The sequence below is a fragment of the Pelophylax lessonae genome (assembly GCF_965119305.1).
Source record: "Pelophylax lessonae genome assembly, chromosome: 4".
Lineage (NCBI taxonomy): Eukaryota > Metazoa > Chordata > Amphibia > Anura > Ranidae > Pelophylax > Pelophylax lessonae.
The window spans coordinates 566,476,936-566,496,862 of NC_138771.1; the positions used below are offsets into that span (position 1 = coordinate 566,476,936).

The following is a 19,927-nucleotide window of genomic DNA, read 5'->3' on the forward strand; positions in this document are numbered from 1 at the left end:
ACACACATTGCAAAAATAATAAAAAATCAGACAGAGGTTATTACCCTACCTTACTCCATAATGAAAAAAAAGTATCGCCCATACAGTGGGGATCAAAAGTTTGGGCACCCCAGGTAAAAATTTGTATTAATGTGCATAAAGAAGCCAAGGAAAGATGGAAAAATCTCCAAAAGGCATCAAATTACAGATTAGACATTCTTATATGTCAACAAAAGTTAGATTTTATTTCCATCATTTACACTTTCAAAATAACAGAAAACAAAAAAATGGCATCTGCAAAAGTTTGGGCATCCTGCAGAGTTAATATCTTGTACTGCCCCCTTTGGCAAGTATCACAGCTTGTAAACGCTTTTTGTAGCCAGCCAAGAGTCTTTCAATTCTTGTTTGAGGTATCTTTGCCCATTCTTCCTTACAAAAGTCTTCCAGTTCTTTGAGATTTCTGGGCTGTCTGTCACGCACTTCTCTTTTAAGGTCTATCCATAGATTTTCAATTATGTTGAGGTCACGAGATTGTGAAGGCCATGGCAAAACCTTCAGATTACGCCTCTTGATATAATCCCCCGTGGATTTTGAGGTGTGTTTAGGATCATTATCCATTTGTAGAAGCCATCCTCTCTTTAACTTCAGCTTTTTCACAGATGGCATCAAGTTACCATCCAAAATTTGCTGAAATTTTATTGAATCCATTTTTCCTTCTACTCGTAAGATGTTCCCTGTGCCACTGGCTGCAATACAACCCCAAAGCATGATTGATCCACCCCCATTCTTAACAGTTGGACAGAGGTTCTTTTCATTAAATTCTGTGCCCCTTCTTCTCCAAACGTACCTTTGCTCATTCCGGCCACAAAGTTAAATTTTAACCTCATCGGTCCAGAGAACTTGTTTCCAAAATGCATCAGGCCTGTCTATATGTTCATTTGCAAAGTTCAAACGCTGATTTTTGTGGTGAGAACGTAGAAGAGGTTTTCTTCTGATGACTCTTCCATGAAGACCATATTTGTACAAGTATCTCTTTATAGTGGAATAGTGTACCACAACTCCAGTGTCTGCCAGATCTTTCTGGAAGGATTGTGCAGTCAAACGTGGGTTTTGAATTGTTTTTCTCACAATCCTGCGAGCTGTTCTGTCTGATATTTTTCTTGGTCTTCCAGATCTGGCTTTAACTTCCACTGTTCCTGATGACTGCCATTTCTTAATTACATTCCGAACGGAGGATATTGACATCTGAAAACGCTTTGCTATATTCTTATAGCCTTCTCCAGCTTTGTGAGCGTCACCTATTTTCAGTTTTCTAGACAACTGCTTAGAAGATCCCATGGTGCTGATTGTTAGGGCAAGGTCAGATGAGTCTGGGCATTTAAAACCTTTGAGATTGACATCACCTGGTCTTCCCAGACGATGATTGAGAACAATCCATGACACTGGCAGGTCTCAGCCTTGCAAAGGGGGCGGTGCATGTTATAAATTCTGCAGGGTGCCCAAACTTTTGCAGACACCATTTTTTGGTTTTCTGTAATTTTGAAAGTGTCAATGATGGAAATAAAATCTAGCTCTTGTTGACATATTATAAGAATGTCTAATCTGTAATTTGATGCCTTTTGGAGATTTTTCCATCTTTCCTTGGCTTCTTTATGCACATTAACATAAATTTGTACTTGGGGTGCCCAAACTTTCGATCCCTACTGTAGTTCCACTTTAAATTGCAATTTATTTAATCACTATTTATAACATTTTTGAGCATATGCACTTTGCCATCATAAAAACTGAAGAAATGGGTAATATTTCTAGATTGCTGCACCTGGGACTCCCTGAATACTGAGGCATAGAAATAGGTGAAATTAAAAAAAAAAGTGATTTATCTCTAAAAAAAGCTGAATGAGCTAAACCAAAGCTCACAAACATAACCTCTACATGTACCTCCACTCCTCTATAGGCTACCTGCACGTAGCTGGTGGTGGATACCAACGCCAAAACAAACGCCTCCTGCACGCAGTCCAGGTGCCAGCATCAATCTGAATGAAGCCTAAACTGGTAGTTTTAGGCTGCGGTGCTGTGTGAACCAGCCCTTACCATCCGTGAGAATGGTATTATCATTATTTTTCAGCCACTTAAGGACCGTCCCAAGTACATTTACTGTGGCAGGGCGGCCCTTAAGCGCAAGATCACGAACCTGTAAGCGATTTTGTAAATGGGCTCTAGGGGGCGCGCACACATCACGATGGTTCAGGAGAATGACAGAAAGGCAGTCTGCTATGTAAACAAGGCAGACCGCTGTTCTGTCAGACAGGAAGAGAGGGATCTTGTGTTCCTGCTAATCAGGAACACAGATCTCCCTTCCTGCAGTCAGTCCATCCCCCTACAGTTAGAAAGCACTCCCTAAGAGCACACTTAACCCCTTGATCGCCCCTGATGTTAACCCCTGCCCAGCCGTGTCATTTATACAGTACCAGTGCATACTTTTAGTAGGGATCGACCGATTATTGGCAAAGCCGATATTTTGAGGGCTGATATGCACTTTTCCCCAATATATCCGAATCGGTCCTGGAGGTTACCGATATTTCGGAAAGTGCTGTACCGGAGTGATGCCTGCAGCTAGAGGCATCACCTCGGTACCAGCGTCCATAGCCGACAGTCGTCTGTCTTGTAATGACAACCGATATAACTGAGAAGCCGCTCGGCTGTCATTACAAGGACTGGGAGGGGACGCCCCCCCTCCCGCCACCTTCCGCGGCTCGCCCGGGTCTCCCGTCCCACCGGGATACCCGGGCAACCAGCCTGCACGGACTCCGAAGACCCGATCAAAGCCGCATTCGGCTCTGATCGGGTCTCCATGCAAAAACCCGGAAGTGATGTCATGACATCACTTCCGGGTACTGGCACCAGATTTTAAAAAATGACAGCATTCAAAATAGCCAAACTTGGCGTTTTGAATGCTTTGGGGTCTTTTAGACCCCTAGATCCCTCCACAAGAGTACCTGTCAAAGAAAAGAAAATATATATATATATATTTTTTAAATGTACGTATGATCAAATATCGGTATCGGCAATGAAAAAACGATATTGGACGATCAATAATTTTTAGCACTGATCACTGTATTGGTGTCACTGGTCCCCAAAAAGTTTCAGTTAAGCCCCGTACACAGGTACCAAATGTTGGCCGAACGATCGGCCGTCTTTTGTCCGATGCTGTCCTGTCGGCTGAAAAGTGCTAAAGACTGCACACGAATTTTGTCGGCCAACAACAGCCGACTGCAGAAGTGATGTCATGTGATGGTTAACTTTCCGTGTGTTTTTTCTTTTCTGAGCATGACCAGTCTTGCTAATCTGCTGTTTGTCGGCCGAATTCTGTACTGACTGGCAAACAATCGGCCGTTCTGGTGACTGCCAACAAATATTTTAAAGTCTGCACGACAGATTCTGTTCGGCCAAAAATGCGCTGTCGGCTGTCGGAAGCATCATACTAACAAGCCGACAATCGGCCGATCGTTCGGCGGCCGAACATTTACGGCCGACAATCGCTACGTGTGTACGGGCCTTATGTGTCAGATTCGTCCACCGCAATGTCGCAGTCCCGCTAAAAATCGGTAAACGTCGCCATTACTAATAAAAACAACAAAAAATAAGTCCATAAATCTATTCCATAGTTTGTAAATGCTTTAACTACTTTGGCTGGCCATACACTATACAATTTTCTTATTCAATTTCCTTTAGATTTACCTTAAACTATGTAGTGCAAGGGCCTGCTTGATTGCATATAAATTGAAAGTGTTTAGGTTTGACCTCATATTATATGGTTTTGGTAAATCTAAAGGGAAGTTGAACAAGAAAATTGTATAGTGTATGGCCAGCCTTTTGCGCAAACCAATCAATAGACCGTTTTTGGATTTTTTTTTTTACCAAAAACGTAGCAGAATACAAATTTGCCTAAACTGATAAAGAAATTTGATTTTTTAAATGTTTATATTGGATGTGTTTTATAGCAGAATGTAAAAAATATTGTTTTTGTTTCAAAATTGTCGACCTGTTTTTATTGATAGCGCAAAAAAATAAAAACCGCAGAAGTGATCAAATACCACCACCAAAAGAAAGCTCTATTTGTGGGGGGGGGGGGGGACATTAATTTTATTTGGGTACAGCATCGCACGTCCACGCCATTGTCAGTTAAAGGAACGCAGTGCCGTATCGCAAAAAATGGCCTGGTCATTAGGGGGTAAAACTTTCCGGAGCTGAAGTGGTTAAAACCTCCTATATTTATTTGAGACAGTCATTTTAATATTTTTAGCACACCTGATGTAAATCAAATATTTCTTACATGATCGGTTTATAAGTGTCTTCCTCCAGCAGAGTGTGGTATTCAGGGCACATGTTAATAGTAAGACCCCAGTCAGGACCAAACCTTCAAACCCTGGAGAGCAGAGGCAGGCCAGCCAGCTGAAGGGAGTTCTCTCCAGCCATCTGTATAGTAAAGACGTATGAATGCACAGCGGCATCCCCGAGAACTACATCCCCCAGAGTGCTTTGCTATGGAGCGGAAGTGACGTAAAGCAGAGCGTCTCATCACCCGGGGAGCTGTGCTGGTGGTAGACATGAGGTGGTGATCACAGTCAGGTGAGTAGAGTGCTGTCAGTCTTCTATAGGGACCATATACTAGATCTGTGGGGATCCTATAGGGTACATAGTACCCTGTGGGTGGCTGGTAATGCTCTGGAGCTTGTATACAGGTATATAGAGACAACCAGGAAGAGAGCAAACATTCAGCCCTCTGAAGATTGTTTTTGTAACTGAAATGTGCTTTCTTTGGTGTCACCTTTTTATTTTATGTACACAGGTTCATTTTTTGTTATTTATTTTTATCATCTATGAGTGTTCATTCATATTAGTCACACATATGTTGAAAATAATAGTGAAAAGCGATAAAAAAATGCTTCCTAAACCCACAACAGGAAAACTGGTGTGTATATGCAGCAAGCATGCTGATTATACTCCCTGTGGAATCTAAGGCGTTAATCCACTGCATTGTGGATGAAGGCTGTTTGAACCTGTCTGCTCTGATCCTTCCCTTCTTCCACAGTCCATCTGCTGATAGAACAGAGCCTTTAGAGTCAGGCTGCAAATGCACAGTTTGGTGTGCATTGCTAGAGTTGTTTTTTTTTTTTTTTTTTTTTTTGGGAAAGTGCATGTAATTAGTCCAAGGCCAATCAGAGCTGTCCAGACCAGAGGGTCAGGGATCCTGCAGCCTCATTGGACAGTCAGAGGAGAATGAAAACTCCTCCTGCAAGCTTTAACCAGACACTGATAGAAGTCACTAGACTGCTATATACTGCTGATGAGAAAAGGTATTTAGCAGATTATATTTCCTAAAATATTTGCACTTCCATGTTCTGTGTACTGTGGGAGACTGGGCCTATTTCTGACACTTGTTTACAAGTTAAAATCAGTATTTTTTGCTAGAAAATTACTTAGAACCACAAAACATTCTATAATTTATTTTTAGCAGAGACCCTAAAGAATAAAATGGAGATCGTTGCAATATTTTGTCACACCGTTTTTGCGCAGCGGTCTAAGAAACTAAATTTTTTGGGAAAAAATACACTTTTTTTTAACAAAAAAAAATAACAGTAAAGTTAGCCCAATTTGTTTCTATAATGTTAAAGTGAATGTTACGCCGAGTAAATAGATACCCAACATGTCATGCTTCAAAATTGCTCACGCTCGCGGAATGGAGACAAACATTGGTACATAAAAATCTCCATAGGCGACGCTTTAAAAAGTTCTACAGGTTACAAGTTTAGAGTTACAGAGGAGGTCTAGGGTTAGAATTATGGCTCTCGCTCTAACGATCGCAGCCATACCTCATGTGTGGTTTGAACACCGTTTACATATGTGGGCACGACTTGCGTATGCTTCTGCGCGTGAGCTCGGAGGGACGAGGCGCTTTCAATTTTTTTTTCTTATTTATTTTACCTTTTTTGTTTTTACACTGTTCCTTTTTAAAAAAAATGTGATCACTGTTATTCCTATTACAGGAATGTAATCATTCCTTGTAATAGAAATAAGCAGGACAGGTCCTCTTTAATGTGAGATCTGGGGTCAGAAAGACCTCAGATCTCACATCTACACTTAAAAGCAAAAAAAAAAAAGTCTTTTCTTTTTTTTTATTTAATTAGTCAGGAAAAAAAATGGGCCCTTTTTAGGCAGTTGGGAGGAAGCGCCCTTTAAGGTCGTTGGGCGGAAGCGGCGTATGACATCGCTTTGGACCTCCAAGGTTATAGTCAAGTGGGGCCATCATGACCTCACTCGACTTCCTGCCTAGGACTGTAAAGCCCCGTACACACGTACTGATCGTCGGCCGAACGATCGGCCGTCTTTTGTCCAGGGCTGTCCTGTCTGTTGAAAACTGCAAAAGACTGCACACGAATTTTGTCGGCCAACAACAGCCGACTGCAGAAGTGATGTCATGTGATGGTTAACTTTCCGTGTGTTTTTTCTTCTCTGAGCATGCCCAGTCTTGCTAATCTGCTGTCTGTCGGCCGAAATCTGTACTGACTGGCCAACAAATATTTTAAAGTCTGCACGACAGATTCTGTTCGGCCGAAAATGCGCTGTCGGCTGTTGGAAGCATCATACTAACAAGCCTACGATCATCTGCTGTCATAACACCGGTATTTAACGTCAAAGTAGTGATGTAAATACATGGTGGGCGGTCCGGAAGTGATTAAAGTGATACTAAAGTCTTGTGGGTTTTTTTTTTGCTGAATATAACAAACATAATTCCCTGCTCTGTGCAGAGGTTTTGCACAGAGCGGCCTCGATTCTTCTCGGGTCCTTCTTCGGCTCTCCTGGCCCCTGTCTTCTGTTGAGTGCCCCCACAGCAAGCAGCTTGCTATGGATGCACCCAAGCCGAGCCGCAGCTCCCTGTGCCCATTCAGACCCCCTGCCCTCTCTCTCATCATTGGTTCAATGACTATGATTGTCAGCAGCGAGAGCCATTGGTGCCACGCTGCCGTCATCTCGCTGCCGTCAACATCACTCGATCTAGATGGGCTCAGGTAAGTATTAGGGGGGCTGCTGCACATTTTATCTTAATATTTAGAATGTATTAGGATTAAAAAAAACCTTCTGACTCTTCAACCACTTTAGGGGTTATGCACACGGGGCAGTTATTCCAAACACTGCCGCTTCACACTGGAATGTACTTTGCGGGTTCTGTCTGGACTCCTGTGCAATGTGATTTTCAGACCAGTACTTTGAATGGGCTTAAATAGTACCGGATTGCACCTAAAGTAGTGCATGCATTGCTTTTCAAAACCACACAGCGACCCGATCGCATAGTACTGAGGTACTATGTGATCTGGTGTAGGCATGCACTCTGCATTTGTGATCTGTATTTGAGGTGTCATTAGGAATACATGAACACCTGCAGCAGAAAGCACACCCAGTGTGTTTGGAACGCAGTGAGGGAAATGCACACAGAGCAATTTAGGGCCATTCACACCAGATGCCATGGGATGCATTTTTGAATGCAATCCAAATGTATAAATAGTGCAAACTCCAGGTTGTGATTAGGACGGGTGTCAGCAACCTGTAAATTGTAACCAGATGACTAGTAGATTGCGTTCTGGGCTTGCTGACTCACCATCCCAGAGCATCAAACCGAGAGCAATGCAGAGGGACTTACTTGTAAAGTTGGAGCTGTAGTAGGGAGCAAGAGCTGCTCCTCTGTAGTGCTGGATCCTGTGCCATGGGAAGAGATACCAACTGCAGTCCACCTCTTATCCCAGCAAACGGTCTCCAGGGTGGTGCCAGCAGCAGGAAAAAAGAGATCTTCAGGTCAGTGTGAAGCAATACACTGGGCATAATAATGTAGTGCTGCTTTCACACTGATTTGCTGCTGTTTACCCACACCGCAGTTGCAGTGTACCTGCAGCTTTCCTGCGCTTAACCATAGACTTCAATTATATGTTGTGATCTGGGTGTGTTTGACATGTATTTAGGAGGTGATATGCAGCCTTCTCTTCAGCTGATTAAGGCCCCATGCACACAGGGTGTTTTTACAGCCGCTGTAAGCAGCGTCAGACTTTTTTTTTTTTTTTTTGCAGCTCAAAAACGCCCCTCCCATGTTATTCTATGGCCTCATGCACACACAGACGTTTTTGAGCTGTAAGTGGCCTCAGTGTTTCTAAGCTGCAAGAACAACCCACGGCCTGCGCGTTCTGAGGACCAGCGTTACAGCTGTAAAAACGTCTGACGCTGCTAAAGGCTGAATAACTTTACTATAACGTTGCTTAACGTGCGTTAAGCCACGTTATACGTTTTTTCTTCCATTCAAAAGCAATGGTTCCCTGTGGGAGCCTATTGATTTGAATGGAAGTCGCACCGCAAGTCGGATCAGGATGATCCGACTTGCGGCGCAACTTGCGCTGTGAGAATCTTGAGGGGGAACTTCATGCCAAAATGGGAAAAAGCGGCGTGGGCGTCCCCCCAGGTTCCAAACCAGGCCCTTCGGGTCTGGTATGGAATTTGAGGGTAGCCCCACGCCGAAAAAACAGCGTGGGGTCCCCCCCAAATCCATACCATACCCTTATCTGAACATGCAGCCTGGCAGGCCAGGAAAGGGGAGGGGATGAACGAGCGGCCCCACCCCCCCTGGACCACACCAGGCCACATGCCCTCAACATGGGGGGTGTTGGTGCTTTGGGGCGGGGGGGGCTCTGCAACCCCCCACCCCAAAGCACCTTACCCCCATGTTGATGAGGACAAGGGCCTCATCCCCACAACCCTGGCCGGTGGTTGTGGGGGTCTGCGGGCAGGGGGCTTATCTGTATCTGGAAGCCTCCTTGAACAAGGGGGCCCCCCAGATCCCGGACCCCCTCCCTGTGTGAATGGGTATGGGGTACATTGTACCCCTACCCATTCACCCCATAAAAGGCAGTGTATGTAAATAACGACCTTTTGGAAAGTTTATTTAAAATCTTCATCCAGTCTTCTCCACTCCGGTCTTCTCCACTCTGCTCTTCTCCCCCTCCGCTCTTCTGCTGTCCGCCCTTCTGCTGTCCAATCTTCTGCTCTTTTGCCCTTGGCTCTTCTTCTTCCTCCGGTCCTCCTCAGACGATGTCTCCGGTGATTATGCCGGTCTCTGGTCTCTGCAGCTTATTATATAGCCATTAGGGGCATGGCCGCCCGGTGACGTCATCTGTCATTTGTCTTAGATTTTGCTAGAAGTTAAACTAGTGCTACAGCCATGATATGCACTACTTCTGCAGGCAATGATGTCACTGGTGCACTGCGCTCTGAAGGAATGGCATGACATGCTGTGCTGTGGCCATTGCTCCCATGTGCGTGGGAGTGTTGTCATCGTAGCTAGGCCATTTAAATAGCTGGACCCCGCAAACCCCAAAGGAAGCCTTGATACACCACTGGAGGACTTTGTTTTAAGGTAAGTCTCCTATAATGTGCTGGTATGCAATGCATACTAATACATTATGACATTGCAGGGGCCTGGAAATTTTTTTGAGAGGGGCGGCTGCTTACATTGGTGGTCGCTGAGAGGGGCGGCTGCTTACATTGGTGGTCGCTGAGAGGGGCGGCCGCTTACATTGGTGGTTAATGGAAGGAGTGCAACCCTTACAGACAGCTGAAAAGATCATTGGTGCCCTGTCGGGGCTCTGGCAAGTGACTGGGCCAGGAATTATGCAGGTACCATCAGATGATGAGAAAATAATTCACTGCTCATGGAACCCTGGTTAAGAATCGCTGGCCTTTGGACTGTACCTGACATCAGTCCCCTAGATCCTCCGGAAGAAACTTTGCAATGGGTCCTAACTTGTTTTTGTTTTCTTTTAAATAATATTTGGCATGTTAAAGATAAAATGATAATGGCTTTCTCTCAGCCAACAGAGTATCACAGTTTAGTCTCCTAATGCCTCTTGCTTATCATGTACTTTTTATTTGGAAGGGTGATATTCTATTTGTTGTCCTTCCCTAACCTCCATTTAGTACATCCATCTAGACTCATGGGTTCCCATTGCAGAAGTGTATTGTAGTGATTATCCCTCTCCTTACTTCCTTTTTTTTTTTTTTTTAATAGTTTACAAGAGACATACAATGAACAGTAGGTCAACCAACACTTATGTGCGGAGTGTGGAATCAAACATGTTGGTACAGTAACATTGCCACGTAAATAACCAGCAATAGTACATACAACCATAACATAGGCAATTCAATCATCAAAACCATTTAGTCAAAGGCAATAGTCATTACAGCTCCATAGACAGTGATCTCAGCCTGTACAGTATGTCTCCTGTACTTGCCCCACCGCACTATCCCACGTAGTCACCCAGATTGGCAAGCGTATATGTCAGAAGCTGCAAAGCCTCCAGTGCCAAGTAGAACAAGTCATCTCATCGTGTATATATAATACCTAACAGGCTTAACGTTTTTTTTCTCTTTATTGCGCGCCTTCAAAAAGAACGCAGAACAAAACTAAAACTACACACTACGTTGCCTCTGCATTGAGCTATTTTTTGTGTCATAGTACTTTTACTAAACGGGTACCTGTCTAGAGTGATTAAGTGAACTACACAGTTTGACCTCGAGAGTAATTTGTCCTGCAGGTGGAAGAGGTCATCTCTCAGAGAATTCTATTAGAAACCAACTATAGCAGAGCTAAACCAGGAACCAAGCGTCCCAAATACGTTCAAACTTCCTAGGGCTTCCCCTATGTTTATAGGCAAGATTCTCCCTAATAGGAAATCCATTCACCTCCGCAACCCATTCTGAATGAGTGGGAGGTGCAGAAGAGAGCAATTTCCATGCTATAAGTTTCCTGGCAGGAAACAACACCCTAAGAATAGCAGTTTGTGTATGGGGAGGATATAGTTCATCATCTAAACAACCTAGTAAACATAATTTAGGCTCTAATTGAAGAGCAGTATTCCAAGTATTGGTTATGGAGGTGAGGATTGTTGTCCAATACCGTGTCAACTTTGGGCATTTCCATAACGTGTAGAAGTGTGCCATTATGGATTTTACATCTCGGGCACAATGGGGAATCTCTCCTCTGCCATTTATGCAACCTGTGAGGGGTATGATACGTGTGGTGTATAATGAATGACTCTTTAAGCTTTTGCGTGGACGAGATTGAAACTTTAAGCACATAATCCAGTACGTTAGACCAGTCTTCATTAGATATGACCGAAGTCTTCCTCCCACCCTTTTCTACATGTAGGCGACATTGCTTTGAAGATGTATGTCAGAAAGGAATTATACAGGGAAGAAATAAGGCCCTTCCTAACAGTTGCCTCAAGAAGTCTTATCAATATTACCGGGTCAGTCAATTCCCAATGAGAGGTCCTAGATTGAGCCGATATAGCATGTCTCAACTGCAGGTACTGGAAAAAGAGAGCATTTGGTAGCCCAAACTCCTCCCAAAGCGATTGGAAATCTTTCAGTAGAGTCCCTTCATATAATTGTGGTATATAGATCAATCCGTGTTTAGACCAGGTGGAAAAACTCTCTAACTTACTCAGCTCTTCATAATAATGATTATCAAAATGGGAATATCTAGTGTAACCAGTGTACTGGAAGTGTTGCTTCGTTTTATTCCAAATTCTATCCAAGAGTAGCATGGTGGGATATCCAGATAGTTTTCCAAATTCACCCGCCTCTATACATTCCACAATGTTGGTACCAGAAAGTAGTGAAGAAATGAGATTTCAGTTAGGGTCCTGAGACTCAGGGTTACACCACCCCGCCAAATGTTGCAGTTGGGCTGCTAAATAATAATAGTAAGGGTTAGGTACTGCTAAGCCACCTGCGCCCTTTGCCTCCTGCAATTTCTCTAATTTTATACGGGGGGGCTTTCTTCTTCCAGATCAGCCTGTGAAATATGGTGTTCCATTTCTTAAAGATATGAATATCCATAGTGGGGCATTATGTAGTGCATACAGCAGTTGTGGACTCCAAATCATTTTAATTAAGTTGCATCGTTCCACTACAGATGAGGGTAATTTAACCCAGCTAGATGCTTGCTCCCTAAATTTATGCAGCAATGGGTCAATGTTAAGTTTAACATATTTAGCTAGATTAGGGTGAACAGTTATTCCCAGGTAACAGAATTTCTCCACCACACTAATTTGCAAAGCCATATGCGGTAATGGGGTATTAAGAGGGTCTAATCTCTCTCCTTCCTACAGGATGTCTGATGGAGCTCAGAAAAATGACTCTTGTCCTAGAACACCTATGGCAGCTGGAAGAGGCCTGGTGGGACGCAGACCTTCAACTCCCCTTACCCCAGGCCGTCTCCCCTCTATCCGCTCCAGGGATCTTACCCTTGGTGGTGTTCGAAAGGTGAGTTGAGTTTTACATGTGTATCCATGTGTAAGGTTTAAAGAGTCAGTGCAGGCATAGGTGTTACAATAGAACTCCAGTTTGTTTTTGTTTTTTGCAATTCTCCTTTAACCACTGAAGCTCCGAAAGATTTTACCCCTTTCATGACCAGGCCATTTTTTGGTATACGGTAACTGCGCTACTTAAACTGACAATTGCGTAGTCATGCAATACTGTACCCAAATTAAATTGATATACTTTTTTTCCCACAAATAGAGCTTTCTTTTGGTGATATTTGATCGCCACTGGATTTTTTTTTATTGCAGTGCCTTGATAAAGTATTCATAACCTTTTGAAATTTTCCACATTTTGTCATGTTACAATCAAAAAATGTATTTTATTGGGATTTTTTGATAGACCAACACAAAGTGGCACATAATTGTGAAAGGAAAATGATAAATGGTTTTAACTTTTTTTTTTTTTTTTTTTTTTTTTTATGAATAAATATCTGAAAGTACCATCTTGTGGAACCACCTTTTGCTGCAATTGCAGCTGTAAGTCTTTTGATATGTCTACCAGCTTTGCACATCTAGAGAGTGATATTTTTGTCCATTTTTCTTTGCAGAATAGCTCAAGCTCTGTCAGATTGGATGGAGAGCAGCTGTTAACAGCAATTTTCAAGTCTTGCCACAGATTCTCAATTGGATTTAGGTCTGGACTTTGATTGGGCCATTCTAACACATGAATATGCTTTGATCTAAGCCATTCCATTGTAGCTGTGGTTGTATGTTTAGGGTCGTTGTCCTGCTGGAAGTGGAACCTCTGCCATAGACTCAAGTCTTTTGCAGACTCTAACAGGTTTTCTTCTAAGATTGCTCTGTATTTGGCTCCATCCATCTTCCTATCAACTCTGACCAGCTTTCCTGTCCCTGCTGAAGAATAGCATCCCCACAACATGATACTGCCACCACCATGTTTCACCGTGGGGATGGTATGTTCAGGGAGATGTGCAGAGTTTGTTTTCCGCCACACATGGAGTTTTTGTTTTTAGGCCAAAAGGTTAAATTTTGGTCTCATTTGACCAGAGCACCTTCTTATGTATGTTTGCAGTGTCCCCCACATGGCTTCTCGCAAACTGCAAACGGGACTTCTTATGGCTTTCGACCACAACTAATAGTTGTCCTGTGGACAGATTCTCACACCTGAACTGTGGATCTCTGCAGTTCCTCCAGAGTTTCTATGGGCCTCTTGGCTGCTTCTCTGATTAATGCTCTCCTTGTCCAGCCTGTCAGTTTAGGTGGACTGCCATGTCTTGGTATGTTTGCAGTCGTGCCAATACTTTTTCCATTTTCGGATGATGGATTGAACAGTGCTCCGTGAGATGTTCAAAGCTTGGAATATTTTTTATAACCTAACCCTGCTTTAAATTTGAAATTACACGCAGATGGACTCAATTTTTTTAATTAGGTGACTTATGAAGGCAATTGGTTCTACTAGATTTTAGTTAGGGGTATCCGTGTAAATCGGGCTGGCTACAAAAGGATGGCACACTTTTCAGATAGTGATTTGTAAAAAAGTTTCAAAACCATTTATCGTTTTCTTTCCACTTCACAATTATGTGCCAATTTGTGTTGGTCTATCACATAAAATCCCAATAAAATACATTTACGTTTTTTGTTGTAACCTGGCAAAATGTGGAAAATGTCAAGGGGTATGAGTACTTTTTTTTTTTTTTTTTTTAAGGCACTGTAATAAAAAAAAATTAAAAATCCAGTGGCGATCAAATATCACCAAAAGAAAGCTCTATTTCTGGGGAAAAAATTATATCAATTTCATTTGGGTGCAGAGCTGCATGACCGCGCAATTGTCAGTTAAAGTAGCGCAGTACCGTATACCAAAAAATTTAAAAATAAATTTATACTTTTTGCTATTAAACATATCCAATAAAATAAAATGTCTTAATAAATGTAGGCCTATGATATTTTATATTTTATGCTGCTACATATTAAAAAGGTGTGAAAAGGGTGCGCTGATAAATTTTAAATAAGCTGCAACCAAAGATCCAAATACTTGATTTGGAAATATACATGAAAATCAAAGTGGTCTGGTGTGCTAAACAAAATGTAAATCACTAAGATGTGATATAAGCCACAAATGTGACACTAGTAACACAATATGACAAATAATATGACAGTGGTGATTCCCACAAACAATCAAGAATTTTTAATGTGCGGTGCCCCAAAAGGGGTGTGATCAGGCTCCAATTAATAATGTCCAAAGTAAATGCCCGAAAACCTCCAGATTCAGGACAAACACAAAAACACTGATGACTCCAAGTGATGAGATGAAATCATACGGTGAGTATACAAACCAAAACGTGTCTGTAAATGTATTGTGAATCCCATCACCTTCAGGATTAGCTTCTTACCAGCAGGTAGGAATATAAGGGCAAAATAGCCACCCAACAGTGATGACTCCCTGTGTTATGAAGGATATAGTGAGCACCAGACCACTTTATTTTTCATGCTGCTACATAGTTTTGGTAAAAAAAAAAAAAAATCCCAATGAGTGACTATTAATTGGTTTGCGTGAAAGCCATGATCAAGCTATGGTGTATATATGCTGGAATATATGTGTATGTGTAATAGCAATCAGCGACTTTATAGTGGTACTGCGATAGTGCGGTGGGAAATCTGACACTTTTTGGGTACTGACTGACACTTGCATCACCAGTGACCCTAATACACTGATCACTGCTATAAATATACACTGTCAATGTACTAATGACACTGTTTGGGAAGAGGTTAACATCTAAGGACAATCAAGGGATTAATTGCGTGCCTAGCAAGTGTTTGTGTGTGTGCTGCTTTGTACTGCAGTTTGATTTATTTTACCTGCTTAGCAGGGGAAAAAAGTGATTGTTCCCTCTCTGTATAGAGCTCTGTGTTTACCAACACAGAGCTTTAGTCCCCGTTCACACTGGGGCGACCTGTGAGGCGACCTGGTTGCCTCACAGGTCGCCGTAGGTCGCCTTCCATAGGGAAGCTGCGGACCCGTTCTAATAGGAGCGACACAAGTCGCTCCGACTTAGAAAAAGGGTCCGGAGCTTCTTCAATGTTATGAAGTCCATGCCGGCCGCTCTGAGGTCGCGGCACACTGCTCGCACCGCGACCTCGGAGGTCCCCTTGGGAAGTCGGATCACCCCAGTGTGAACGGGGCCTTAGGCTGTGATTTGGCCTGGAATCTGTTGATGAATGATGTGTTAAATCAAAGGGGCCTAGGCAGGCGGGGGGCATGCATGCCCCAAACCCAGAAACGGGCAGCTACGTACAAGTATGTCAAGGTGCCTGTAGCTGCCGCTACAGGCACCTTGACTTACTTGTACTTGGGTTGGCAAGTAATTAAATAAAGTAATTAAATAAAAGAGTACAATCTGTAGGAAGGGGTTGGTCTAGCTAGGTAAACATTGCATTTAAACCTATATTTAAATGGTATAATAAACCTATATTTAAACCTTCCAATAACATCTCTATGCTGACGATACCCAAATCTATTTATCCACCCTCAGCTCTCTCCCCTCAGCTCTCTCCCTCTGTCTCCTCATGTATCACTAATTTACTATCAGATATATCAATCTGGATGTCATACCACTTCCTCAAACTCAATCTATCCAAAACCGAATTTATAATGTTTCCTCCACCACGTGCCCCTTCCCCCCCGATCTCTCTGTCAATATCGATGGCACAACTATCAGCCCATCCCTGCATGCCAAGGTCCTAGGTGTTGTCCTGGACTCTGAACTCTCCTTCAAGCCCCACATCCAATCTCTGTCCAAATCTTGCCGCCTCAACCTCCAACATCTCCAAAATATGCCCCTTTCTAACCAATGACACAACAAAGCTCCTAGTTCACTCCCGGGTCATCTCGCGCCTCGACCTACTGCAATTCCCTTCTTATTGGCTTACCTCTACACAGGCTATCCACCTTTCAATCTATCATGAATGCTGCTGCCAGACTCATCCACCTTACCAATCGCTCAGTGTCCGCTACTCCTCTCTTGTCAAGCCCTCCACTGGCTTCTGCTCACCCAACAGATGAAATTCAAAATACTAACAACATCTTACAAAGCCATCCACAGCTTATCCCCCATCAACATCACTAGCCTAGTTTCAAAATATCAACCTAATCGCTCTCTTCGTTCCTCTCAAAACCTCCTGCTCTGTAGCTCCCTCGTCACCTCCTCTAATGCTCGTCTCCAGGACTTTTCCAGAGCCTCTCCAATCCTATGGAACTCCTTACCCCAATCTGTCCGATTAGCTCCTACTGATAGCTTTTAGACGATCCCTGAAAACCCTCCTCTTCAGAGAAGCCTATCCTACCCACACCTAACAACTATACTTACATTTTTCTTCATCAGCCCATCCCCCACGGTTATTGCCTTTTGTTTCACTTTACCCTCCCTTCTAGATTGTAAGCTCTAACAATCAGGGCCCTCTAATTCCTCCTGTATTGAATTGTATTCTAACTGTATTGTCCTCCCTCACATTGTAAAGTGCTGCACAAACTGTTGGCGCTATATAAATCCTGTATAATAATGATAATATATAAAATTTGTCCTGTTTTATAGAAAACGTTTGCTCCGAACATAATTGGGCGGAAGATTAAAGAAGAGTGAGTATGGTTTTGTGTCCTATTTCTGCCTTGCACATAATTCTAGTTGTCTTGGTTTTCCACCTGGTTGTTAGTGTGTGGCACATTCTCTGTAATTTGGTTCAGTTTAAAGGAAACTTGTCATGAGAGCGAAGTATGCCAACTATCCTTTGAAAGTGCTAGTCATTTAATTCTACTTTTTTTTTTTTTTTTACTTGCTGTAGTTTTTATTTTTTTTTTTATTAAGTTCACAGAAATTGAGGTAAAGGATTAGTATGACAGTGAGGCAGCTTGTATTTGCAGGAGGAGGTCAGAAATATTCTTCTCATAACACGTTTCCTTAGTTCAAGTTTTTGAATCAAAATTGATGCGCCAGACTGAAATATTAGAATCCAAATAAGGTTTTATTCCAAACATCAATTGGGTACAAGAGTCAGCTCATTTCAGGAACCATAGATCGCCCCCTTCATTAGGGCTGTAATGCAACATGAAAATATACACCGTTCACATATAGGTCTTTCTCTTTAAAGTGTTACTAAACCCAGGACACTGCATTCACTATATCTGGTCTCCCACAGTACACAGAACATGCAAATGCAATTGTTTTAGTAAATATAAACTGCTAAATACATTTTCTCATCAGCGTTTAGAGCAGTCTTGTGACCTATCAGTGTCTGGTTAAAGCTTGTAGAAGTTTTCATTCTCCCATGATTGTCCTATGAAGATGCAGGACCCCTGACCCACTGTCTGGACAGTACAGATTGGCCCTGTTCAGATCACATGCACTCTTCCAAGAAAAAAAAAAACTCTTAGCAATACGCACCAAACTGAGCATGTGCAGCTTGTCCACTAGCCTCTACTATCAAGAGTTGGTTTGGGGACTGTGGGAGAAGGGTAGGATCAGAGAAGACAGGATCAAACCACCTTTATTAAAAAATGCAGAGGATTACCCCTTAGGTTCCGCAGTGAGTATAATAAGCATGCTTTATTGCATATACAGACTGATTTTACTGTTGTGGGTTTAGGAACACTCAATAACTAAAGCAAATTGCTAAGCTTTATCTATTATTTTTTATTTATGCATTTCTCCCCAGAGCTTTGTGTACTTTTGTGCATTTTTTTTAAATTTGATTTTGCCTTTTTATCTAGGCCAAAAGAGGAGGTTTCTGTAAAAGTTGAAAGATCTGAACGTAATAGGGATCGACGAGGAGATGGACCAGGAAGGGGGCGAGGGAGACCACAAGTTATCCAGAGTCACTCCATCTTTGAGCAGGGGCCAGCAGAGCAGCTCAAAAAGAAAAGTAATACTTATGAGAGATTTAATTAGTATTGGTTAAACCTGATAGGCTATCGTCTTCATTTTTATTTCTTACTAAGTAATTCATCATTTACTGACCTTATATTAGGGTGCTCGCACAAAATGATAGGCAGCAAAATATCTTTACACTCGCGCCCCATGAGTATTTTCTGCCTGTCAGTTTCTCAGGCAGACCTGATCGCCCCTCCAGTCTCCTCTATGGAACGGTGGGTGTCAACAGACATGTGTCCATTGACCCCCCGATAACATCCAATACTATCTGCTAAACAGACAGATGGGGATCCGTTTACATCCGACTGCCCATAAAGGAGAACTGGCTGTGTCTGTCTGCTCTGCGTAAGCGGAATGGACACGAACCAGCCATTTGCCTGCTCAGCGTAGATCAGCATACAGATTCCCCACTGAGCAGGTGTAATTTTTTAATAGTCAATAAACTAATGTGCTACCAATAGTTAACATTAATGTGTGTGAAAAATAAATGTGAATAGCAGCCAATTAATGCAGTGTCCCCACATACAGTATAACCAATAACAAAGAAATCGAATCAGTGCTAAAGAAAGAAAATAATAACATAAAAATGTGTATATATAATATATAAAGTGCTTGAATCTACAAGAATGCAATCAATGGTAATGTGCAAAACATGCTGAAATAAATAATAAATATCCACACAGAGGTAGTAAAAAAAGAATAAATGTGTAAAAAAAAAAAAAAAAAAAAGTCCATAAAATTCATGTGACCAATCGTGAATAATATATTCAAAATCCATAAATATAAAGTAACCAAATTGCGATTAAAAAATGGTGCCTTCTGTGCAGATTCTCAAAACTTCATGCGACCAATATAGCAAAAATATAACAAGTCCATGAATAAAAGTGACGAAATTGCAATAATGGGGACTTCTGTGCAAAAATCCAAATGTGAACCAACCAACACCAATCCAATCAGTGAGTGCAATGGCCGCTCACCTCAATAAGGATTATATAATCCTTATTGGCAGATCTAACAATATTGTGGAAGGGGTTTTCATTATGAGAGTGCCTTTGTGAACGCATTTATAACATCCTTATTGAGGTGAGTGGTCTTTGCACTCACTGGTTGGATTGGTGTTGGTGTTGGTTCACATTTGGATTTTTGCACAGAAGTCTCCATTGTTGCAATTTCATCCCTTTTATTCATGGACTTGTTATTTTTGCTATATTGGTTGCACAAAGTTGTAAGATTCAAATCAAAGTCACCATTTTTTATCACAATTTTGTCACTTTTATATTTATGGATTTTTAATATATTGTTCACATGAATTTTTATGGACTTTTTTTTTACACATTTATTCTTTTTTTTCTACTACCTCTGTGTGGATATTTATTATTTCAGCATGTTTTGCACATTACCATTGATTGCACTCTTGTAGATTCAAGCACTTTACATATTGTATATACATTTTTATGTTTTTATTTTCTTGCTTTAGCGATGATTAGACGTCTTTTGTTATTTGTAATTTTTTAATATTCAGTTTCCCCAAAACATTCTAAATTTTTACACTTTTTGTTTTGCTCAAAAGTTGTTGCTGCTCTTTTTTTGTCTTTGCCATAATGTTAGTGCAAACCGATATTACATTTTTCTTTTTTCCCC

General features: G+C 42.0%; 1 protein-coding gene across 1 annotated transcript in view; it reads left to right on the plus strand.

Annotated features, from left to right (window-relative positions):
- Window positions 1-4,528: 4,528 nt before the first annotated feature.
- Window positions 4,529-19,927, plus strand: part of POLR3D (RNA polymerase III subunit D) — a 40,589-nt gene continuing 25,190 nt past the window's right edge. The window contains exons 1-4 of the mRNA XM_082256883.1: window positions 4,529-4,608; window positions 12,195-12,348; window positions 16,955-16,998; window positions 18,127-18,278. Of these exons, the coding sequence (XP_082113009.1) occupies window positions 12,196-12,348; window positions 16,955-16,998; window positions 18,127-18,278 (349 nt within the window). The 5' untranslated portion in view covers window positions 4,529-4,608; window position 12,195. The remainder of the gene's footprint in view (window positions 4,609-12,194; window positions 12,349-16,954; window positions 16,999-18,126; window positions 18,279-19,927) is intronic.